At 37.3% G+C, this 25,613-nt stretch overlaps 1 protein-coding gene across 3 annotated transcripts; it reads left to right on the top strand.

The window, feature by feature from the left end:
* Positions 1-11,765: 11,765 nt before the first annotated feature.
* On the top strand, positions 11,766-25,131 carry pik3ap1 (phosphoinositide-3-kinase adaptor protein 1). Of its 3 annotated transcripts, none has more exons than XM_010779609.1 (17): positions 11,766-12,017; positions 13,340-13,765; positions 14,232-14,482; positions 15,157-15,301; positions 15,412-15,554; positions 15,641-15,785; positions 15,903-16,099; positions 16,202-16,379; positions 16,463-16,510; positions 16,593-16,835; positions 16,943-16,999; positions 18,190-18,383; positions 18,474-18,546; positions 18,913-19,080; positions 20,701-20,771; positions 21,515-21,612; positions 24,088-25,131. In XM_010779609.1, exons 1-17 carry the CDS (start codon positions 11,987-11,989, stop codon positions 24,203-24,205), a joined length of 2,586 nt encoding a protein of 861 aa, XP_010777911.1. In that variant the 5' UTR covers positions 11,766-11,986; the 3' UTR covers positions 24,206-25,131. The 3 variants fall into 3 exon arrangements, with proteins under 3 accessions (XP_010777911.1, XP_010777912.1, XP_010777913.1); XM_010779610.1 differs by having other exon boundaries at positions 11,767-12,017; positions 15,641-15,773; XM_010779611.1 differs by lacking the exon at positions 13,340-13,765 and having other exon boundaries at positions 11,767-12,017.
* Positions 25,132-25,613: the final 482 nt, after the last annotated feature.

Here is a 25,613-nt window from a genome sequence, read left to right as displayed (position 1 = left end):
CCTTTTGAGTGGAATCCACAGCATTATCTCCACTTTGGTCTCTGAGCCCATTGTCATGTTAGTTCAATCGTCCTCTGTACTGTAAACCACCGTCGCTCTGTGTCTAGCTGTTATTTAGTGCCACTTAGGGAACGTGGAGACAGAGGAGAGCTTGATCTTTTGTTTCTGGGCACCGAGCTCCTTTCCTGTTAGGCACCCTGGAAAGCATGGAGAATAGAAATGGATCATTTAATGAGACAGGATATTTTACTACGAAATAGCCTTTTCACTATTGATATAATTAACCCAGCACTGATATCTATGTTTAAGTGTTTTTAATATTCAATTTTCTTGACAAATGAATCTTTAAATGCAACCAACAAAAGAGAGTCTAGCAGATTCATTTTTGTTGGAGGATCTGGGGTTGAGTGTTTGGCTCACCAGCTTGTAAACGCCCTTTGGTTTTTCCTTATTTATGATAATGGAATGTAATTCCACCCTTCATTGACATCGCCATCGCTCCCATATGTTGCCACCATTACTTAATCACATTGTCAAAATCCCCATTTCCTCTCATCAATCCTACATTGAGCCTTATTTGTGATCCTCGCTTTCTTTTGCCCTCACCCACTTTATTCACTCTTTTTCTCTCGTTCAATTTCGCTCCACATTGCTGTTTATAATTTCTTTCCTTAGGATGATGGGATTACCGCTTCTGAAATAGCTGTTACTGAGATTTTAGGTCATCTACCAAATCCATTAGGGGTAAATATACAAATAACCCCACTTTTCTCTGCCATGCACTGTGGTCTGCTCCTGCTTCTCATCTTGAGACTTACAGTGCTATTCATAGTAGGTAATCTATATCTCCTTAAATATTTGGTGTCATTGTGTTAGAAGAAATAAACACTTCATGTGGATAAAGGCTATGGTATGACTCAAAGTAACCAGCTTTACCGCTTTTTAAATGTATACTAAAAATCCCTTTGTCACATTATTATCAATAACAGAGCGGCAATGAGAGAGCCAGCTCTAGCCATTTTCATAATTCATAATGTGTTAATTTATAATTAGCTGGTTTAATGAAACTGATACTGCAGTATTAGTTATTAGGTGTACAGTTTCAACAGAAACAAATCCACTCATTCAATACAATAAAAGTGGCCACATGAAAGAAATAAAGTGAAGAAGCAAAGAGCATTGAAGCTAACGAAGTGTATTACACACTTATTAAAGTAATTTTCCCTTTGCCTCCAAGACCTGGCCAAAAACACTTTCAAATTCTCATTGTACTCCCAAGGTAGGCTGTGTGGAGCCTTTTTTTCCTTGTTAACTTTGAAGTAAGCTGGAAAATGTATAGGTAGACAGGGGTGGCATCAAATAATCAGCAACTTCAAAAAGCATGCGGCCACTTAGCACTCCTAAAGCTAATGTCCCCGAGACATTCAGAATGGAAATTATTCAAACTCATTTAGTGGCAGCAAATTGGTCTAAGTTCAATCAGAAAACAGACTGACACTGAACAAGAAGTGCAGCCTAATTATACTTGTTTGTCAAATGAAAATTTCATTTGGGCAAAAATGAAACCTTCGAGCAACTTCTTTTAAGGTGAGCTCCTAGTTGTATTATCAGCTAAATGCAGTAAAATCCATAATCATATGATGATAATGAAAATGGAGCCAATGTTAACATTCAGGCTTTCAATGCCCCGGGCACACAGCGATAAAAATTAAGTACCATAGTCCTCTGCCAGGCACGCTGACACCCGGGCTGGTCTTTAGCCTCTTAGATGCGTTTTTGCATTTTAAAAACTTTATCAAAGCACTGTTGCAATGTGGAAAATGTCAACGTGAAATGCACTGAAGGCAAATTGGAATTTCATTAATAGTAAAATTATTGCTTTTGACTGATGTATTACTATGCTTGTTAAGAGCTGGAGAGTGGAACGCTCGTCTGTCTGGTCCGCCGTCTTTCTTCTGCTTGTCCCGTGCCATTTGCTGAAAGTTAGAGATCTACTTTCCAACAGAAAAAAGCAAGGAAGTTCCCAAAGCTGCAGAAAGTGAAGAATATCTAGTTGAATACATTTATTGATTGGCTAGTGAGTGCACTCTCTCTCCTAAGTATGATAAATAAGAAGATACAGAGCTTATTAAAGACAAGAAAATGTTATGAACCGGATAAAAAACGCTCAATTGTGTTAGATAACATTAACATCTAATGTTCACCAACAGCGTCATTGACCAACACTGTGCGTTGTTAAGCATGGAGGCATCTTATCTTAACTCTAGAGATCCCAGTGAGTATTGGTATCACAGGTAAATAGAGCTAACCTGGTGTGAAGGTAACGCTTCTTGTACTCATTCATGAAGCCGGTGGCGTTTATTGATTCACCTCGTAATCCTCTCAGTGTAAATGCCGTCAATGGTGGAGGGGGAATGGGAGTCAGATGGAGGACATTTTCTGACGGCAAAAGCAGACAACAGATTAGCTTTAATGGGATACTGGTATTCATGTTTTCCTGTGGGGTTAGGACATGTGGACCAACATTATAAGCCTGATAACTGTTAGCATGTTGGAGATGCTAACATTGTATAGCATTACTGTATGTGTGATTATTTGGTATTTGTCATGACCCCTATCTTACATTTAAGTATACGCTAAGAAGATTTTCAGTGAGTGGGAAAACATTTGTCTATGAAATAGCATTCCCTTTTTAAATGTTAGTCTTAAAAGGACAAGCTACCTTAATAGGTTGTATATCTAAGTAAATTGGGTTATAAGACATAACAAAATAATTTCCAAGTTTATCCTAATATTATTATTGCAAATGATCTTAAAAGCCATTGTTTACAGGTTAAAGAGGCCTACTTTACTACCTTGAATAACGTTTAGTTTCCATGATGAAAAGTGCACTTCATGAATTGACTCAACACTGTCCGAGTCCTTTTTTCACATCTGCATTGTTTCTTTCTGTGTAACTGTACATCTGAAACATACAGACATCATTGGTTCAGCTTTTATGTCTAAGATTTGACCAAAAAAAAAAATTCAGATACAATTTTTCATGTATCCTATTTTAGAGTCATGGCAAGTCTAACATCGCTACACTCAATATTGCAAAACAGACTTCTCTTTGTCGGTTGTACAGATTTCAATTGATATAAAGATAAATAAAGTATTTTCGTCAGTTTTTAACTACAAATTATTGCAGTGTTTTAAATCCATGACAGAGAGCTGTTTTGTATTATTGTGTTAATATACATGTGCCTTGCAGTCTAATAGAAAAGACCAGAATACAGCATGATGCCTCTGATGGAAATAAAAACATACCATATTAATATAAAATAGATCAAGCGCTAAACGCAAGAAAATGATACATATTTTACATTTATTAAACAAATGTGTCAAAAAACTATTGTTGCTACAATTAAAGGGCTAGTTTTACACCTGTATATGTTATCAGGGGGCTTTGAATTAAGGGGGGAAATACTCCTTTACTTTAACTATACTTAGAGGAACATTAACACGAGCCTATCACTAAAAACACTGATTTCACTGTTAGTGTGTAAATCCTGTCTATCCTCTCATGACATGAATGCTTGTATGTTGCCTTTGTCAGTACTTACAGACCTAATCGTAGATACATGCCATAGACTGTGGACAAAGGGCTCTAATGAAAACACCCTCAACAAGATCCACTAACAGAGATATATTCATTATGAATTTTAAAAAGTGCTTTTCATATTACATTTTAAATGATTGATGTAGTATTTAAAAATGTACCTCATTGAGATGAAGATCTATCTGATTATAACAGTCAGTAAATCCCACAACAGTAGCTTTCCTCACTAACGTCTACATTCAAACATCACTGACAAGATAGCTACCTGGTATTCAGCTGTAGGCTTTCTGTATTTCCAAAGAATTCAAATCACACAATGTTGTCACTCTTTCCATCTAGTTTAATGACACTATTAATTGGATTTGTAATGATGTTTTAAGCAAACTTATTTCAACAGACATCTTTCAGGCAGCGGCCTTCATGATAACGATGAATAGTTCATGTCTAGCATACAGCAGCATGTGGATTATGGGATTCATAGCATTTGTAGTGGAGCTCTGACCTCTTGTGCCTCATTGTGGAAGTGCAAAATCCTCAAGCTACACTAGCAGTGGTGGTAACACCCAGCCCTGTAATGCAATATCTTTGTAAGTATGCACTTTATTTGGAAAATTAAAGCTTCTCTGAGACTTTTTTCACAGTCGCTCCATATGTAGTGCTTTATGAACCCCTCAGGTGGCTTCCAGAAAAAAATGTCACAATAGCAGGTATAGGAATTGCTGGCTGACATTTTGAAAAGCCCTAAGAAATGTACCAAAAGGGTCCATTTATGGGCTGTTCACACTGGAACTGTGAAGGAACCTTGTCTGAAAGGACCCATACCAGTGCCGGTTCAACCAAGCTACTTTAACAAGTGCCAATAGAACACATTTAGAGCCAATATCATCATCACATTTGGATTAAATGATGTCTGGTGGTGACCTATGATTCTATTGTCTCATATGGTTCAAGACCTTTGCTGCCAGACATCCCCGACTCGCTCTCGATATTCCAGTCACCCTGCTCCACTGCACACATCTAAAGCACAGATGCCATTAAATATTCCATAATCCTTCAACAGTACTAATTTAACTCCTGTCATATGTCATGGAAGCAGCCGGATGAGTGACCTTTTGCTGAGTTCTACCTCCCTGTGTTACTGTTGCTAACTCGGACAAACAATCCCAGCTGGCACAGTGCCAACCAGCAAGACAAAGGGAGTCTGTCACCAATAGTTTCTCCGAGGCCACAGATAACTTTTGGAGACGGACCAGTTTGATATCATCAAAAATCCACCAAATACGACTCCAACGAGTCCAAGATTTGAAATATAGCAGAGACACTAATGCTTCGGGGTGTTTCTTTCAGAGGCAAAGGAGGCTGACTGTCACCTGACCTTACCATCTGTTGAGAGCAAGTAACTCAAGAAATCTGTTTAATGGAGCTTTCAGGATCAACATGAGCTAATGTGAAAAACAATAAGGAAATGTTGATTACGGATGGCGCTTTGTATCACGTTGACCATAAGCAGCTGACCACAGTTGCTATATCTTCTACACAAAAGCAAAATATAGTTATGCCTTTATATGCAGTTGGCCCTATGTAAGAGTGACATTAATGTACATGCATATACTAGAAACCATTTTGAAAATGTTCTTATTTGATTCAGTTTGATCAAATCCAAGATGTCCTTTCCAGTTCGCCGACAATTTTAAACTTGCCATACAGTATACAGTAGTTGCCAATAACCCTTTTAGCTACATTAACAGGGGATTAAGATATCTTTGAATATTACCTTCATATAACAATTACATTCCAAAGACAGCTGGTAGATTTCATCTTATACCCACCAGCGTTTTTAGATAAATTGAAAACCTTTCCTTTTAATGGTGTTTTACAGAAAGATCCATCTATAAATATTCAAAGAAAATGTGTTTTCAATATTATTAAATATACCACAAGACGTGTTCTAAGGGACTTTACTCAAGCGATACTTTTTAGAGAGTGAGTATTAATCTTTATCCTCACGTATCTATACAGTCCATCTAAAGCTGCAAAATGTGTCTTTTAGCCAGTACAAGGAGAGTAAAGAGATTCACAGGAACCTGAATGTTGCTTTTGCTTTTGTTGATTCATCTTACGAATCCATCGTTGTCAGCCCGATGAATCCTAATGAAGCAGAAATCTGTCCCATTTGCTCCACAATGAGGGCAGCTGGCAAACTTTCTGAAACTATTATCTTCAACTAGACACGCACAGGGCCCAATATAAATAAATAAAGTCACACTTATCTAGTGGCCAGTGTGATTACTGTAGCCCAGGCTGACATCCAAATTGACTGTCTTATCATGTCGAAGTGATTTCAGCTGAGTGGGAATGTAGATGAAAGCGAAATGATCTTTAAATAGTGGTTAAAGATGGCCGCTCGATAAGTTGCTCCACAACAGTTTTGATCAACGAAGCATGCATTCAATATATTGCCTATTTAGATGTCTGAGATAAACTTAACTGGGACTCCAAATGATTCATAAATTATATTTCCCTCAGTACAAGGTAATGACATGATGGCCTTGAATTTCCAATGGTGGGACATAGTGTAAATGCTACAGGAAAATTATGTTGAGATAGAAAAGACTCATTTTGAATTTGAATTGATATTACCTTGTGTCTCTTGTACTTCTATACTACTGTTATTCTTCTTATTTATTTATCTAAATGACATATTTATCCCACGTTTTCTTTATTTCCTCATTTTCTTATAATAAATAAACATTTATCATTTTCTATTCGATGTTTTAATTGCAGATTCTTACTTCACTTCTATATTTTTTTGTTTGACTTTAGTTATATGTTTTTGATTTAATTCTAAAATCAATCTTTCCCACTGGGGATAGAAATAGTTTTATGATTCAGATGTATTCTTTAACCACAAAAGGATGCTGCCCAAAGGTAGAGTAAGTGAAAGCAGGCCTTTAAGCAGTATTTATTCAAGAGGAAGCTTATACCTCATGTCTAAAAAACCTTATGTATAGAATTTGCCGTGCTCTATACGACAAAGCCTGTCAGGTGGAAGCTGCAGCGGTGGAAAATGTCAATGCTATTTTCCTCTTTACTAGTCAATGCAATGCTTGTTTAATAGTAATTGGAATCTTATCCGGCTGTTTGCTCATCATTTCCTGTGCCTGGTTATTCCACACCTAAACTCCATTTAAGTTTTTAATAACATTTTAGAATAGTTCCCATTCAGGTAAACAGAATCTGATTACCTTGATGGATTGGAAATGTATGTCTGACGGTAGTTTATTTGATTTATTTATTCAAGGGGCCTCAAATGGAGGCACTTTAACTGAGGCAAACAAATGGCTGCAGTTCCACGAGCGGAGTGGTTAACAGAACTGGTGAGATTTTATATTTTGTTAGAGACACACTAGGAATGAGAATACTGTCGGCCAGACTTGGTTTGTTTGACGGCAACATTTTTCTATCAGCATGTCATTTTTGTCACTTATAATGGCTTCTACAATCCACCTGTTAAAGAGAAGAAATCCTGTGTAGTTTTTGTGACTTGAAATATTTCTAAAAACTGAATACATGCACACTCCGAGCCAGAGGCCAATGAGCAGGAGTCTAAAGCTATTCTGTGATAGTTTAGGATTTCCCTCCCTATATAAGCCTCTCATTGTGTTAGAGGACCTGCTTTGTACAAGTGCTTGCCAGCTGCTTACCAAATGAGGTTATAGTGTTTCCCTATCAACTGTAAATTTCAATAATTTGTTGGAGGGGCCTCTCACTGTCAGTTTTTATCATATTATCAATGACGACTCAATTTTCCTCTGCCACTCCATCTCAAGCACTGACCCCCGGCCCTATTACAGTCCTGTAATGAAGTGCAATGGAGTGGTAATTGGTCCACATTATACCAGATCAGGTAACATTAGACTTATTTTCTTATCACAATGAGCCCTGCTGGTGACTCTCAATGAGAAACCAAACACAGTTCCTTTCTTATGCAGGCTATCATCCAAATAACATTTCAACTCGAGACCCTTTTCCCCATTTCAGTTTTCCATTTCAAGATTGCACTCCATGTCCTCGGACCGCGCTTTGTTTCTACCTTCCTCCACTTTAAAAGTCTCCCGAACAGCCTCAGAGCAGTGCAGATATGAGGTAGAGCTTTCCCGGGACAGGGGGAAGTACAGTAAATGAGACGGTAACATGACCATTATGTGGGCCATATTAGATGTACAGTACTCTGCCCCCCCCCTGTTAGAGCCTCCTGCCTTGGAGACTTCGGTTTTAAAGTTGTTTTCCTCCATGTTATTCCATCATTGTAGGATTACACGCTTCTCCATGAACTCAGCACATTTCCTGAGCTCATGAAACAGTTTTTAAAGTCCAAATTTCGTCCGTAACACAAAAATTACTTTGGCAATGTTTGCACCCAGAAGGCACATTGTTTTGATGTTATTGAAATCCAATTCAGTTGAGAAAATTGGCATAAATCAATTATTCTCGTACATATTTCAGCTAGAAAAGAGATGACTTGATGGAGTAAGAATTAGTTAATTAATAAAACTTGGAAAAAGAATATGTAAAATGTAATAGTCATTATTTATTTTTTAAGTTGGCTAAATAATACATGTTTAATAAAAATATTCCGGTAAAATAAACTGAACGTATTAATCCATTCTTCTAAAATTACCTTTGGGGAATTCTTTTACCCCCATTTTTTATGTCTGAATTATTGAAGTCAAATTGACTTTAGAAAATTGACAGAAATCAATTTTTCTAAATCATGAGCGTAACAATGATTTAGCTAGGAAAAGTTGCTTAATTAGTTTTGCCTAGGTTATTTAATAAATGTTTAATTGGTCATGAAATAAAGAAAGTTTGTTTATAATAAAGATAATCTAGTAAAATAAGCAAAACATGTTTTTCAATTATTTTAAAAGATATCCTTTTTGGAAATGTTAACGCAGGAGGCACATTATGTGGATATTACTGAAATAAAAAATAAATATTGTCTGTCTGATAGAAAATGATTTAATCTCTCTTAAGAGTCACAATGAGTCAACAAGGTAACAAAAAAATGAATTTTTAATAAAAACATTTCAGCCGTACATAGTCAAGAAGTCTCGTGTTGGCGAAGCAGTCCAGCTAACATCTAGGCTTAGGTAGATTAAAACCAACAGTGTGAGTTTAGTAAAGTGTTGAACCTGCTCTATGTTACACTGCCTAATCCAGTGCCAGCAGAGCAGAATATCACAAAGCTGTTAGTCCTTGCGTGAACCTTTGTGCTCCGAGAGGCAGGATGTCAGCTCTCTGCTGTGAACTGACGCATGCTCTCTGCTCCGTGTGCTGCAAACACACCCCAGACTAAAAAAGACAGGATATTGGATAACAAGGTTAAAACATGGAGTGAAAATATTCTCTTATTAAACTCAGGCTGCAGGGATTTGATTTGAGCCACCTAATAGATAGTGGTTTCAAGGGAGCCCAAACAAAAGGTAACGGACCGGTCATGCTTATGGTAGCTAATGGCAGAGTTAGAAGAAATTAGGGGAGTCTTTTTCTACAGGAAATTGTACTTAAAGGCAGGTCATGGATCACCCTGCTCTTCAGAAGTCAGCGAGTGAACTTGTGCTGCGGCCATTAAGAGGGCTACGTCGAGGGAAGAGGTCATAGCAGAAACAAAACTAATTGCGTTATTGGAGAGAGGCAAAGCTGTGTAAATTGATTTCAAGGCTGAAATTCACGGTTACAAGTGAATATACTTGTTTTGTGATTTCCTGACTATCATTAAAGAAAGTGAAGATTGAGGACAGGGAAAACTTACATTATCACGCCAAAATAAACCAGGAAAGGTTTAAAATGTGAGCCGCAAAGAACAGCTTCTTGGCTTTGATTTGACACGGTTCTGGCCGTTTGTTTAAATAATTCTTCAAGAGATGTGATGCTTAGATGTTTTGTTGGTGCAAGTGAAAAAACCCTGTATTGGGTGCTGCTGCAGAAACCCCTGCAAGCAGGTCCATCCATTCTTATACAATAATCGTGATCACCGATTATTGCCTTGTTTTTATTGGCATTTTCCTCCCCTAAAGCCTTCTTTACTTTTTTCACGTGCAGCATAAATATGTCTTAACAACCACCTGCTCACTTTTAAATGTGAGACTTCAGTCTGTTGATTGAGGTTGTTCATCTGCTGCTGCTTGTGTGCTTATATCATGTTTAAATACTATTTCATTGATAAGTAGAGGGAGATTTTCCGGACACTCAATAATCCTCACCAATGTTAATATTCCCTCGCTGAAAAAACCTTTTATTATTATCTTTATTTTCATTTAATTATTTATTATCTCTATTAAAGAGTTTACTTATTTAATTAAATCCTAAAGTATTTCAATCATCTTGAGAACTATAAAAAAGGCCATGTAAGTGATGTATTATTACAATTATTATTATTATCTTTGTACATTTTCAAAAACAGGTGTAGAGTCACTCCACAGTTATTTGAAAAATCTATAATATGCATGACATGTTATCTATTTATTTCCCCCAGGATGCACAATATGTGGATGTAAATGAAATACAACTTAGTCCAGAAAATTGGCACAAATCAATTTGTGTCTGTCAGCTACATAAGAGATTTCATGATGTAGTAACAGTGATTTAACTAATACAAGTTGCACAAAAATGTGCTCTGGTAATTTCATATATTTTAATTGGTCAAAAAATATGAAATACATATTTTTAATAAAAGCAATTCCTTGTGACGTGTTACAATGTGCAACTGTTAGATGAAAGATGTATATATGCCATGTATGGTACTTTTTGTTTTATAGTTGAACTAAACATTCCTGAGGGCTCTATAGAGCATAAACTAGTACAATCAGCCTCCCAAAGTAAAATACTACGCTATTAATGAGTCACGTTCTTGTCTTTTCCTTTAACAGCAGAAGTCCATCCCTCCAGAGCAAGACAGAATCTTGAATCCACATTTCCATAGAAGGTACATCCATTTCATTTAGCAGATCACAATCATCTTCTAAATGTTCCAAGATTTCCTCTGTGGATCCGGCATGGAGGTGTTGTCTTTAGTTAGGTCTTTCACGGCAGCTTAATCTTGAGCTGAGGATAAAGACTAAGAAAAACCTTCTCCAATCAAGTTCCTGCCAAGTCAAAACGCTCAATCCAACTCTCTTCAGTCAGAGATGTTGAGTTTGTTTAACCAATACAATGCATTTGGATAATATAGTACCCGAAGTATGGTGGGATGTCATAAAACTTCTTAAGTATACATATTAATAGCGGTACCTGCCTAGTAGAGACTGCTTTTTTGTTGTAGGTGTCTGCATAGTGACTGGTGATGGAGACGTGCTGTTTGCCAGTGTGGGTGATTGTCTGCCACCCTCTAGTGGTTGGATCAGTGTAGTGCCTTGTGTTGAGGCAATCAGTTGTTTCACATTAGAGGAACAATTATTTGTAGTAAAAGTGACAACATACAGATGATTCAACAGCTTTTTTAACATGGAAAAAGACTTTGTGTGTTGATGTGCTTCGGAAAGGGGTGTGATCAATTTAAGTAACCATTTGAGCACATCAAAACTTTGTTCGTAGTATATCATCTTAATAATAATCGGTTAGTTAGGTCGTAAAAATATATACAGCATAAAGTAGAAAAAATACACCTTTGACAATCCCCTTCACTTCCACATTTAATGCGAAATTTGAAGCTCATATTATATGTACGTATAACACCACTGCGCTTACAGGAACGGTTAATCAGCACATAATCATGTTGTTACTGTTGGGAGATATGGAGGAAGTACAAAAAAAAAAGGAAGCATGTGAGACCAGGTAAACTCTGTCTGTGTGTGTGTGTGTGTGTGTGTGTGTGTGTGTGTGTGTGTGTGTGTGTGTGTGTGTGTGTGTGTGTGTGTGTGTGTGTGTGTGTGTGTGTGTGTGTGTGTGTGTGTGTGTGTGTGGGGTTGTGTGTGTATGTGTCTCAAAGTTCAACACGGTTACTGGGTTAGCAATTATTCCTTTAATTGTTCATCTTTTTTTATTTCTTTTGTGCCCTGTCTGAATAATCTAGTGTCTACAAATGACTAATGACAGCCGAGTGCGTGTGTAATCGCAGACATGTTGCACGACATGACACCACTGTGCTGCATGTTCTCACTTCTTCAACTGTTTCAGGAAGTGGGGCAGTGTCACCAAAATCAGGAAACTACGTGTTGCTATTTATACAACTGAGCAAAGGGCTATAGCTGCTGAAAGCTAATGTAGTCTGCAGTTGAAGACGAGAAGCGCTACAGTAAACTTGAGGATTTAAAAAAAGGCTTATTTGGGCAAATTATGCTTATAGTGGGGTGATTTCTTTTGGACTTTTGAGACTTCACAACCATGGAAGAACCCGTCTCAAGTTTAAAAGCAGGTAAATATGACTTATATTCCTTATATTTACTCAGTTTCAGATAGGTAAAATATACCAAGAAGTTATTTTTTACATAACACTGATTAGTCTTTTAGAATATGTTATGTTTCCTTTTGAAATGATCTCATTTAACTTCATTTAACTGAACATTCATTCACAATTATTTTCTTAGCTTACATAAAAAGAGGAAGGAATCATCTTAGCCTTCCTGTACGGTAAAATAAATGCATCTGCTATCGACTATTTTAGAATTTACCACTCGTTTAAGTTGTAATCATGTTTTTGGGTCCATTAAGAAACAGACGGCAAGTGTCGGTGCCCCGTCGTCTGTGGGAACTGTGATGAAGGTGAAATAGTCGTGTTGGGTTTCTCTCCCAGTTAACGTTTACAGAGGTGAACTTGACCTGATTAAACACTGTAATGAGTCAAACAAAATTACTCTGACCAGTGTTGACACAGTGCAGTGTTTGCACAACTCCATGTTGGCCGGGCTCTGAAAATATCAAACAAATCGGACATTCATTCTCTAACCTTGACATTTCCCAGCCGGACAGCTGGTATGTTGTGCAGCATCTCTAGGACAAACACCGCCCGCTGCAACATGAAGAGCAACACATAATGTGACCAGTGTCGTATCATCAGTGTAATGTTTGAGCTGATTATTCATTTTGCGTGGTTGGGCCAGTTTAGGGAACTAATGATTCGTATTTTCCACTGTTATGCTTCGTTTTCAAAAGGAAATGGCGGATTCTAATCATTCTAATGAATTCCTTCTTTAAAGAGGCCCTATTAGGCTTATTTGGTTTCCTCTTTCTTGTAAGTGTGTTATATATAGTTTTTTTTACATGTAAATGGTCTTCAAAGGCTAGTCCCCTCCAGATGGAGTTTCTCTCCTACACTCTCCCCCCCCCCAACCTGAAACGCCTCCATTGTAGTTCTTTGTTTACTTCTGCGACATAGTGACATCACTTCGTAACACAGTGCAGACTGGGCTCTGGTTTCAGACAGAGGGTGAAAAGAGGTGCTACAGCGCAGGCGGTATGAGAAAAATAAAGAGCTTTTTGATCATTAAAGCATGGAAACATGTCACAGGAGAGGTACAACATTAGCCTAATATGGGCACTTGTAAGCGTCACACACAGCCTCTGCATTGAACCCATACTAGTATTAAGAGCAGTGGGCAGCTCTCAAATTACCTGTCCACTCTTAATACTTGGTCCTCTATGGGACTTGAACCAGCAACCCTCCTACTGAGTTGCTCCTGCCCCTTTAATGCATGGACTATATATTCTAATCCATCTTTAATATATTCTGTTTTACAGCAAAACCTGAATCAGCTTCAGCTCATGAGCTGTTAATTCTGCACACATCTGAGGCACAGGAATGGGCGACATATTTGCATCAGATTTTAAAATCCTCAAAACAATTCCGCAAAAGATCTATCTTGCTGCATGCAATCGACCCAGCTCAGCAGATCCACGGATTTGACTTTGAAAACTTCCAAAGCTGCAAGTGCATCGTGCTGCTGCTCACGGGCGCGCTCCTGGACTTGCTGTATGACCCTGAACTGCAGCTAGCGCTTCAGAGACTGCTTCACCCTCCACACAGAGTGGTGGCGCTGCTGTGTGGCGTGACAGATGACGATGCGCTGCTGGAGTGCTTCCAAGACTGGCCGAGATGGAGGAAACTGTACGCTGACGACGAAGCTGCTGTCTACGTTTCCACCGTTATGGAGTCCATCACTGACAGTACGCACAACCTCTAACACTTCCTTCTAGTTTCTTTTGAGACATCACACTTTTTGTGGTTTAGCCCAAAAGGAAATGCAATCAATTAAAGAGTTATTTCACTCAAAAAAACATGTCATCCAACTTACCCTGTGATTTATGCGGTAAAGTAATAAAAAAGATGAGAATATCAACAAAAATAAAGACCCTGGTTAATCTACATGAGTTTTTTTTATGCATAAGAAAATAGAAATAGTAAAACCTGTTCAGAGTTTAAACCATAAACAATTTGCTCAACTAGATTGTATTAAAGTACGGACCGAAGCTTTGGGATGGATACCTCAAACTTTAGCATATAAAACCCAAAACTATCAGCAAAGAAAAATGTATTTTTTGTTTGTTTACCGAACAGTTGGAGTATTTTCGATATTAAGTTGTCATAAAAGTAACTTTACATTTTTTTATTCTAACTTTTTTTTTGTCACAGGTGGGCGAGTGGAGGTGGAACAAGAAAGTGAAAGCTTGGCTGTAGCTGCAGCCGAGTTGCACATCACTGCAGCCGAGTCGCCTGAAAGTCCCAACACTGGTGAAACAGAGGAACCGGTGTCAGGAGAACAACAAAAGACTGTTCTGAAACATGAAGAAGGTGTGAGCACGGGGAATTCTACAAGTGAGGAACTTGGAACACCCACGCACCTCACCTGTCTCACAATTCAACCAAACAGAGTTCTGTGCGGGGTAAGACTGGAGCTATTCTACATTAATGCCAACTTTTCTTAATATAAGTGAGTAAGAGAGGAAATGAAAGGGTACCTAGACTCATTATAAAAATCCAATATGTTATTGCTATTATCTAAGAAAGTTAGATTGAGGTTTACAGTACATGAACAACTTTGTCCCAAAACTTGAGGGCTTAAACATTTGTGACGTCATCAAGTATAAAGTTGAAAACTGTCCTATAGACAAGGGGTTGTTAAAGGTGTTATAGATGACACTGAGATCACCAGGGGACATTTTCTGAGTATAATTGAAGTTTTTTGTTTCAACCGAGAAGATTACAATGAAATAATGAAAAACAAAGAGTCTGTGGTTCCAAAAATAAATCAGCCTAAAATTACTTTCCTACAGAGCCACTTCTTACCTTTTTCTACCTGGTTTCTGCATTGACAGAGAGAGAAGCTAATGTTTACAAACATTAATTGAACTTACCCTGGCTGATGCCACATTTAGATTTCTTAATGTAGACCCTTCAAGTACAGAAAAGATTTTCATTTACATTCTGTTATTCAAGTTGATTGTATCAAAACATGTGTAGTGGAATATATACCACCCATAACAACCCGTTTTTAGGAGATACATAAAACTAATAATGCCCTTGTTTAAAATAATAAATGTCTTTCTTGCATTTTAAGGAACAGGAGAGACTTTTCATCCTTTTCACACATAAACTAGATGATGGGTGTGTACCAGAGGTGGAGTTCTCATCTGAAAATATAGCTGCAAAAAGAGTCCTGGGCACTGTGGAGAATGAATACACTATAAGTGTTTCTGCACCTGGTCAGTATCTCCAGCAGGTCATGTGACCTTAAGATGATTATTTCAGTGTTGATAGCAAGATCTAGAAACTACAATTTAAAATGACTGTATTGTTTTCTTATCCCCACTAGATATGCCTACTGGAGTGGTGTCGCTCACCATGTACACTGACCAGTCCTGTGTCAGCTTGAAGTCTGTTACATATTATACCAATATGGGAGAAGTTAGTCGGTATATTGAAAATGCCACCGATCCTGTTAACTTCATCTGCCAGGTTAGACATTATGTCACACCATAAACAGTGATGTTTAACTAATTTTAAAAGCTATCCAGATTATGTAAGTCCTTTTTTCCATCCAGGCCTTCAACTTGACAACCAATGCAACTGAAGCACTGGACGAAATGCTTACTGACTCGTTAAAATCCAGGATGCCGGCAACTAGTCTTCAGCTGTTTGGAATTAGACAGATTGAAGAAAACAACATGGCAGCATGTGAGGACAAATGTGAATATGCTGTTGTTGCATTTGAAATAATATTTGACCAACATCTGCAATTCCAATGAAAGCTCAAAGCTTAATCAGTCAACATACGATTATTAAAGATTGTTTTATGTCTTTCAGATCAGCGTAACGAGGAGCTTCCCACGCTGCTCCACTTTGCTGCTAGATACGGCCTGAAGAAGCTGACCACCGTTCTCCTTCAGTGTCCGGGGGCTCTGCAGGCTTACAGCGTGATGAACAAGTCTGGAGACTACCCAAACACGCTGGCAGAGAAGAGCGGCTTCTCTGATCTCAGACAGTTCATGGATGAATTTGTTGTAAGTCCAGTAATGAAAGCTTATTTTTTCCCAACAATGCATTTGATCTTGTCAGGTTCTTGACTCACCTTCTGCCTGCTTCTCGCGTTCAAACAAATCTAGGAGACAGCGGACATGCTCAAGTCTCACATTGAGGACGCCATCAACACAGAGGAGGCTGCAGATGTGTATGAGATGATGTCGACCAACCCTCAAGATATCATGATGAAGTACTCGGGGGGCTCAGAGGACATATATGAGTCCATGCTGGGGATTGACCCTGATTGTGCAGAGGACCTATGTAAGATTAACGTCTTTGTATCTATTGGTTCTCACAATGACCAATACAAAATGTATGCATGCTGATGATGCTGTTATTTTCAGATGAAGTTATGAACCCAGAAGAAGCAATGCTTAGGAAGTTCTTTGAAGGTAAACATTTGAATACATATAGCATCATTTATATTATGGTATCATGTTATAATATCTAATGTGGTTACAATGTGTACTTCAGCAAGACCACATGCCAGTGAAAACCATTACAAAAATGAGTACCTTAAAGGGGAGGAAGAGGAAAAAGACTATCCTATTGATTTCGATCCAATTGAGGAAGAGGAGGACCCTTACAATCTATTCCCAGAGGGTATCTATGATACTGTAGATACAAATCCGGCCGTCATGAACCGTCCCCCAGCCCCCATCCCCAGAACGGAGTCCGAGAGTGATCCTGAAAAGCCTATGACTGTCATCTCAAGAGGTACTGATCAGTTTCTTTTTTGCTGTCCCCTAAAATGTTCTCTCTACACATCAGATATCATAATACATTTCTAGATGCAAAAATAGATAACTACATTTTGTTCACAGTATTTTCAGATAAAGCTACGTCCCAGTCTAGTACGATGGAAAGTGGAAATCCTGCAGGTAAAGCACAGTTAAAATGATTAAGATTAACATTGAGATTGTTTATATAAGTCTGTTTTTCTCATCATTTATATTTCCAGTTAATAAGATCATTGCAAAACTGTTAAAAGGGGAACTATTATGCTAATTGTCAGGTTTCATATTTTTGTATTGTGTGGCTCTACTGTGACATGTCTGTCTCCTTGCTGTATTGTTCAAAAAGCTCTCTTTTTTCTCATACTGCCTGTGCTGCAGCACCTCTTTTTATCCTCTGTCTGAAACCAGATCCCAGCCTGCTCTGATTGGTTAGCTGGCCGGCTCTGTTGTGATTGGTCAACCGCTTAGAGATAGTAAACATTATCTATGATATCCTTACACCAGTTAAATGTTGTCTGTTCATTCAGCACTTGAGTGTCTGTTTAAATTTCACTCGTGAAAACCTTAAAAACATTAAATTCCAAACTGTTGTGGAATTTAAATAAGAACATTAAAGTGCTGGAGTTAAGTACAATGTGAGGTTCTTTACTTTACTTGTTTCAATTAAACCCACCTTTTCCAGCTGCAACATTAGACAAATTATCGCATTACTATCTTATTATTCTGAAAGTGACCATCTTACAAAATTATTACTTTTAAATGTGGTACTTTAATTATATTATAACTATATAATAAAACGTTGTTGTTAATATTGTTGCTCATTTACCTAAGTACATTTAAAGTTGAATACTTTCTCCACCACTCTATCTAATCACATGTTAACAGTCTAGTGATTGAATCATAGACTTATCGTAAACCTTTTATTTGAGTTATTGATTAAAATGTTGCCCCAGCATTTAAAAATTCTAACGATTTCCAACATACATTATATGCATTTGCTGTGCAGCTTATCTAAGAGAGGAAGGTGGCCATGTCTTATCAACACTAAGTAAGTACATGTAATTGAGGGGAATTTCACAAGCCACTGTGTAATGCTGCAGTTATTTTGAAAGGCTAGTTGACTCATTTGTTCATTTTATCTCGGGGTATTGAACTCTCTCTTAACTCAACCAATGAGCTTACAGTAGCTTTCTACATGAAACAGTTGTACAACCTAAAGACATCCCAAAAACCACTGTTGTATTGTATTTACCAGGCATTAAGAAAAAATGCAAAGTGGAAAATAAACAATGTTTGTTAACTATAGCTAATAACAATAATGTGCACCCATCCAGTTCGGCCTTCGGAGGACGCTCCTCTTCCTGTTTACGACCCCTACGCTGGGATGAAGACGCCTGGACAGAGACAGCTGATATCCCTGCAGGAGAGGGTGAAGGTGGGGGAGATTACTGTGGACGATGCCGTCCATGACTTCAAGGCCTGGCAGTTCGACCATGAGCGGAGGTCCGGCTCCATACGCTATCAGCAGGTAGACACACTATACAATATTTAAGTCTATATGCTGTTTGGTGGTCAATAAATACATCTAACGTGTGTGTTTTTTATTATTTTTATTAAGGAAAACCTGAAGAGATTGCGAGACAGCATCACCAGACGTCACAAAGAGAGAGAAAAGAGTGGAAAGGAGCTCGGTAGGATAATTTAACTGTTTATTATTTGAATATGAATTCTCTAAAGCAACTTTAATATATAGTATATTTCCCAAACAAAAACACATCTATATGCTGTCTCTAAATTGGTGGTACAAGCTCCAAATAGATATGAGGACTGCAGAAGGTCTACCCATCTTCATGTAGTCTAAAAACCCACCTGATACCACTACACCATGGCCAATAAGATCTTACCAAAATAAAATGTTGTAATACTTTAAATTATTTGAGTTACTGAAGCTAATTCTGTTTCTTACTTGAAGATAATACAACTAATATATCACACAGCGGATATCATACACATCCTGTAAAATATGCTAATATTAGATGTGTTTTTTCTCCTTTCAGAATATGAGATAAGTGCCCCGCTGCAGAGGAACTTATACTGGGGCTCAGGTATGGCGTTAGAGTGTTCTGTGTACGAGCCTGCTCCAAGAATGGTGGGGCCCCCTCCTCCAGTGGCCCCACCTATCCAGCGAGGCAGCTGGAAGACAGGAAGCACGTCCAGCACATCCAGTAAGCTTTTATTATTTGTTCGTTTTGTTTCTGGCTCGGAACTGTTTGCATTGCTTCCATTCCTCCTTTCCTATTACAAGCATGGAAGAGGCAAATTATTATCTAAACTGATTCGAGTGATTGTTGCTTTGTGACCTGTGGGAGGTTCTGCCTCCACAAGTAACACAGAAGTTATTGACACAGCCCATAATTCACTCTTCAGTTCAATGTTTCACTTGTTTGTGTTAAAAAAGCAATACCAATGTTATACCTACTTTAATACCTACTGTTGCAATCGTTCTTAGGAAAAGAAACTCAGACAGGATGCAGGAGAATAAAATATTGTGATGTTGGAAGCAAAAACATTAAGCTGTTAAAGCTTTTTCTTAATGAGCTTGAATTGTCCTCTTTTCTCCTTCTCAAAAGATGTCATTACGGAATTTGTTTACCTTTGCCTACAGGAAATAGGATAGCATATCATCCCATGTGAGAGATATGAGCTTTTTGGTTTGCTTTCCTCAGATGTTCAGGCTGAGACCATGGTTGACACGCTATCTCATAACTTAGTTTCACAACACTAGACTTCCTTTTTCTGTTATATGACAGCACGACACAAAGTGTGAGGTGTAGGCCAGCAAAGTAGGGTTTAGCGACATTGCTACTTCTTCTCTGACTTTATAAAAAAACTGATAATTCCCAACATCCTGTCTCACAATATTGGGACATTGATTTGTCATCCGTGACCAGCACCTTATTGGGCTGTCGCTCAATTGCGAGAAAAACATGGATTACTTAATAACAGAAAGCCTTCCTGCTGATCAGAAACTATAACGTCTTATTAATCCAAACCAGATCAAATGGGATAAAGAACGGCAAAATCAAATCTCTAAAGAGCTTAGGGGGTTTAGTTTTGAGGAGATGCACTCTTGTTCTGTTTATTCTATACTCTTTTATTCTATTTTCTCAGATTAAAGTCATCATAAGATCAATAATCAAAGACAAAATGTGTCAGATTTCTGCTTTACCCTTGGATAAAACGTCTTTAAAATGTCCCTTCAATACTCATTCTGACCCATATTGCCTTTTTCCCATAGGTTCAATAGGAAACTGAAATATTTCACACAGGCAGTTCCCTGTTTGACAAACGTCGGTTCCTTCTAAAAGACATGCTTTTGATAAGATATGGCTGCCTCTTATCGGAGACTTAATTAATCCTTAACAATCAGCAAAAGCTATATTGTCTCTAATTTCAAGGTTTTTATCTGTGTTGTTTTTAGGTGAGCTGGTTTACAAAAGACATTTAACAGTTTTTTATTTTTGGAATTAACTGTCACCTTAGTTAACTATACTTAACATATAAATATGTTTTGAAGGCACTGATATGTTGACACAGTTTGAAATATTTTCTGAGCCTCATGCTTCTGATTCCCACAGATTTATGAGTCTGTCTATTGAGTTTAATCTCGCTCTGATCGCTCATACCTCTCCCTGCTGACATGTTATACAACTGTAACGTCTTTGTTGTTTGATATTTTTATCCGCATTTGGTGAAGTGGTCTGCTGCATAACTCACCACAAGCTCTAACCTCGTAGAAATATCTAATCACGTGTTTTCCTTCCAAATTTTTTTCTTGACATCAGGTACGGAGAGCAACAGACTCAGCACTCACAGCACCTTCAGCTACAGCAGCGGCACAGAGCCTGAGTTTGAGGTGAGCACGAATGGACAACAAGAACTTTTTCAGTACACGTGGAAACCACAATGTTCACATATACTTTAACAACATATAGACGGTCCATAAGGGGCTTTTATTGCTGCATTAGTGTCTAAAGCAAACTGAACCTTCTCTTTCTCTTGTTGCTGCACTCGTTCCAAACAAGTAACATGCATCAGACTATAATAATGCATGTGAGGTAGAAAAATAGCATAGCATTAAGTCTCTGGCTACTTCAATGCTTCAGTTCCTAAAAGACTTAAAAGTACAGATCTACTCACAGTCATATAAAGACTTTTGTTCTTGTGAAATCCTTGTAGCTCGGCACGCATTGCTAAGTGTTTTCTCAGAAATCACTTTTCAGAGTTTAATCAGATCTGCAAAATGTTTTCTGCGAAGGAATTTAATATCATCAAAATGTCACTGAAGCCCAGAGAGATAACTTTAAATGGCTTGTTTTGTCCAACCATCAGCTAATACCTAAAGAATTTCAGTTTGCTGTTACAATCAGTAAAGGCATGCACTAAATCCTCCCAGCTAATGAGAACTTGAGTTTGCTTTGCATTTCTGCTTGAACAATTACGTAAACCTTTTATTCACTCATGTTTGTGTTGATTCAGTAATTGATTAACTATCTAATTGTTTTATCTGTTAAGGCAAAGCCCGTGGAATGTTTGGTTTGTCAGAAATGTGCTTCATGTTTCGTCACACATTCAATTTTTTTAATTTTTTTTCAAAAGGACATGGCAGATAATCCCCCTCCTCCTCTACGACCTGTGAGGTCATCTGATGCGTCCCCCCTCGCTCCACCTAGGATTCCTCCACGGGTCCCAGAGAGGTCAGTTTTAAGACCAGTGTTTGAATTTACTGATGTAACGCTTAACAATATAGTTGAATACAATTGTATTTAAACAATACAATCTCAGAAATATATTGTGGGTAGCGTACATTTATTGTTGCAGTTTTGATAATTAATTGAGTAACTAATTAGAAGAATTACACCTTTCTTGGAAATCAAAATGTAAAGTTTTTCTTAATAAAAACAAAAGAGACAGGGCATTACCCTCTATTAAGAGAGAATACAATCGATAATCAATCAATTAATCAATATTCTATCATATTTGAAAGTTCGGATTTCACTTAGCTGACAGGCTTCATTTATCTACTTAATTTACGACCACACACACTCAAGTAATCAGGTTTTTTATATATAAAACATGCACTACTAAAAACACCCCGACTACAGAATTGATAGCAGTTAATAAGTGTGTGGATGCTTTTGCGATGTAGAACAGAAACAAACAGAGCCTGATAAAGAATCTACATGCAGGGAAGAGTATGACAATAAGTGATGAAGAGGAAATGGTCAGCCACCAATGATTCTCAGCTGTGCGAAAGGAAGGAAGCCAAAGTGAGAAAGCGACAAAGGCATTGATGTTCATTCTGTGTAAACCTATAAATGTCTACTTGAAGTAAGAACATTTTAAAACGAAAGCACACATCAAAGTGACTCTCAAGGGGGCTTATTAGAAGTGTACTGAGTTCCTGTAACTCAGAAACTCTGCAGTCTCGTGATGTTAAATGACAAAGGTCTTATCTCTTTAAAAAACATTGTGGGTAACATAACAGTGTGTACTGCAGCACTCCAGTTGAACATTTTATATTATGTCTATATTGTCTTTCTGTATCACGGTTGTGCATGAAGAATCGTAGTGAACAGTACGTATGTAAACCTAAAGAAATAACTTGGATTTTTCTAAACTAAATATAAACAGTACAAAGGTCATAATAAAGGGAAGTGAACCATCACCTACAGCACAGCATGGCAAGAAGGTTTGGGGTGCTACAAATCGCATGCTGGGTGGGTGCAATTCTTGCTAATTGTTTAGCACTGGCACCTTTGGTGAGACAGTGGGTATGAACTTGTGAATTCAACTGAACCCGTATGATGGAGAGATTTCGTGGAGTTAGTGTGTTTTCGTTCATTTTCTCAGATGTAAGCTACCTCCAATTTAACCAAGTTGTAAATGTTTATATTGGATACAATACAATTCAAAACTATATGTTACTGCATATAAATGCAACACAGCGTGACTCAATAAAATAAGATATTTAATGGAATTCCAGTGTTTTTACATCATTGTGCCATAAAATAATAAAATATATAAAAGTGAGTCTGCACTCGGTTTGGACCAAGTCGACCCAACAATCAACTAGACAATAGCAGTAGGAAGTTTGTTTCTTAGCACATTTCAGATACAGGCACAATTCAGTTTTCCTTACATAAAGAAAAGTAGAAACGTGCGTCAATATAAAAGGTATAATTAAAACAAAGTACAAAGTAGTAAAATGTAATAAAACAGAGACTTTTATTATACAAAGAATAACTATTAAATAAAGAAAATACAAAGTAAATAAAACCCAGTGAAAATAACCTTGGCTGTTTGTTTATCTTTTTTGGAACACCAAGTAGAACAAAAGGTAGCTATAACTACAGCTAAAAGTAGCCTGCAGAATTTCCCCTTCAGTAGCTGTTATCTGCAATCCAAACATTTTGATAACTCCATTTCTGTCTACACATAACTAAATCTTGTAATGTGAATGCACAAAGACAGGGTATCTGCATTTTTAGATATAATGTTGGTTAATGTTTCACAAAAATACAAATGACATGAAAGAGATATAAAGTTAGTGTGAGGGTGTAGTAGAAACCCTCAATGACCTATATAAAAAACAAACCCAAAAGACATACAAAATGTAAAATCACCAGTACAATTTAAATATAGCGCTAAAAAACACAAATGTAATAATTTAATATCATACAAATAAAAGGTGACAAAGCATGAGTAATTTCTTTATTTACAGTATGACTAAAAAATATGTCTTTTCTTTTTTTAAATGAAAGGCTTTTGGCAGCATTTGTATGCCTCTTCTCTACATAGACACGTACACAGAGGAATTTATCAGATTTTTATTCAACAACATTTTTATAGAAACTTTCCATGAAGATGAACATTCTTAGCCTTTCTCAATGGATATACATTACAGTATATGGATTTGTGAATTCCAAAACTAAAATGTTAATCTTTCTAATGAGGCTTTAAAAGCTTTGCAATTTTGCAACCCAATTCTTCAGTCTTAATTTGAAAAGGCTTTGTATGTTAATGAAATACTAGTTTTAAAGGCTGGATGTATGTGATCACTGCTTTTTTGATGATAATCTTAAATGGGGATTCACAGTCTACCCTCCCTTTACTGTATATCTACAGCCTAATCAGGTCATTGACCTTACATCACTGTGTTTTTCTCGCAGGATGCCAGAAAACATGCTGCATGAGCGCTACATATCCTGCCCGACTCGAGCAGTTCCTCAAAGACCGACTCAAAGATACACAAACTCAGCACCTCCAGTACCTCGTCGCCTGCGGTGATCAACACATGTCCACTTTAGCTGGGTTTAATTTAAAGTATTTTAGGAAGGAGGGAGGAGTTAGCAAGACAGCGTGTTCCTCTGTAAACAGACATCAGGACTTAAATAGATGCCTACATGCAGTGAGACTTCTTTTATGTTTTGTCTTTTTTTTTGCCTATTAAATGTTGTATCAAAGTGCCTAACATAATAATTCAGCCCCCATATTGTTTCATTGTGTGCGCATGTGTATTTGTGGTTGTGATTGAGTCTGTGATATTGAGTGCATATGTAAGTGTTTTTACCGAATAATTGTTTGGCTCTGGTAACCCTGGAATTTTAGTATGTTGGTGAAAAAAGGGAAATAATTGGTTTTAATTCAAATCTTAATTATGATATTTTAACATGGTTTGTAGTTGGTCTTCTGTTAACAGAGCCAGTGACGTTAATGTTGTTCAGTTCACAAGATAATTATGATATTCCTTTATGTATTATAAGCATTTAATTGAACGTTTTTTTGACTTTTTTATCTTTTTATTGCACCTTAAATGATGTAATAATTATACTTCTTAAATGACTTACAGGTTGGTTAGGTATCTGTATATTTCTTTCTGAAACTCTGAGAAATGTTCTCAAGGAAACCAGTTTTGCTTTACATCACTCTATGTAATTTTTGTTCATAATAAATATTATAAAATTGCAATTTGTGCAATACTGCAATTTCAAGTTTGGTCACTTGATGGCGCTCCATGTTCTCTTTTGGGCGCTCCATGTTCTCTTTTTGGATGCTACTTTCTGTGTTGGTGAAACACTTTTTCAAGTTGATTGAATCCATTAAGCATGCAGCCGTTAAATGAATTTACAAATGACTTCACTCTTGTGAATATAAATGAAACCTGACATTTGAAATGCCCTCTGAAATGCTTTGGGAGAAAATAAAAAGTCTGAGACTGGTCATTTTTTTCAGAATAAAATCTTTACTTACAAAAATCATCAGAGTTAGTACGTGATTGGTTGTTAGACCTCATACTGTACACATTCTCATTCGACAAAGAGATATGGAGCAAATCCAGTGTTCATAATGAGAAATACAACATAGGCTTACTTAACTGGAGTTTATGTGATACAAATGTATTAGTCAGACTCATAAATAATATTGTACAGATGGAATCCAGCGAAATGTTTTGGGATGGTTGTTATTAAGCACCTGTTTTGACCACAATTGGCAAAATGCATTCAAGAGAAGTTTTTGATAATCGTACTAGGCCTATTTTGGCACCCAGTCAATTATCTATATATATGCAAACATTTATATCGAATTTTATATCCACAAGATAAAACCCTACAACTGAGGCTTAAGCACCCTTAAAGGTCCCATGTCAAGGCCATTTCTACTGATCATAATTCCATTGTTGGGGTATACTAAAATA

The sequence above is a fragment of the Notothenia coriiceps genome, unplaced genomic scaffold (genome assembly GCF_000735185.1).
Source record: "Notothenia coriiceps isolate Sejong01 unplaced genomic scaffold, NC01 NC01_scaffold00020475, whole genome shotgun sequence".
Lineage (NCBI taxonomy): Eukaryota > Metazoa > Chordata > Actinopteri > Perciformes > Nototheniidae > Notothenia > Notothenia coriiceps.
The sequence above is the reverse complement of the archived record's forward strand: the minus strand, read 5'-3'. Positions and strand labels throughout refer to the sequence as shown.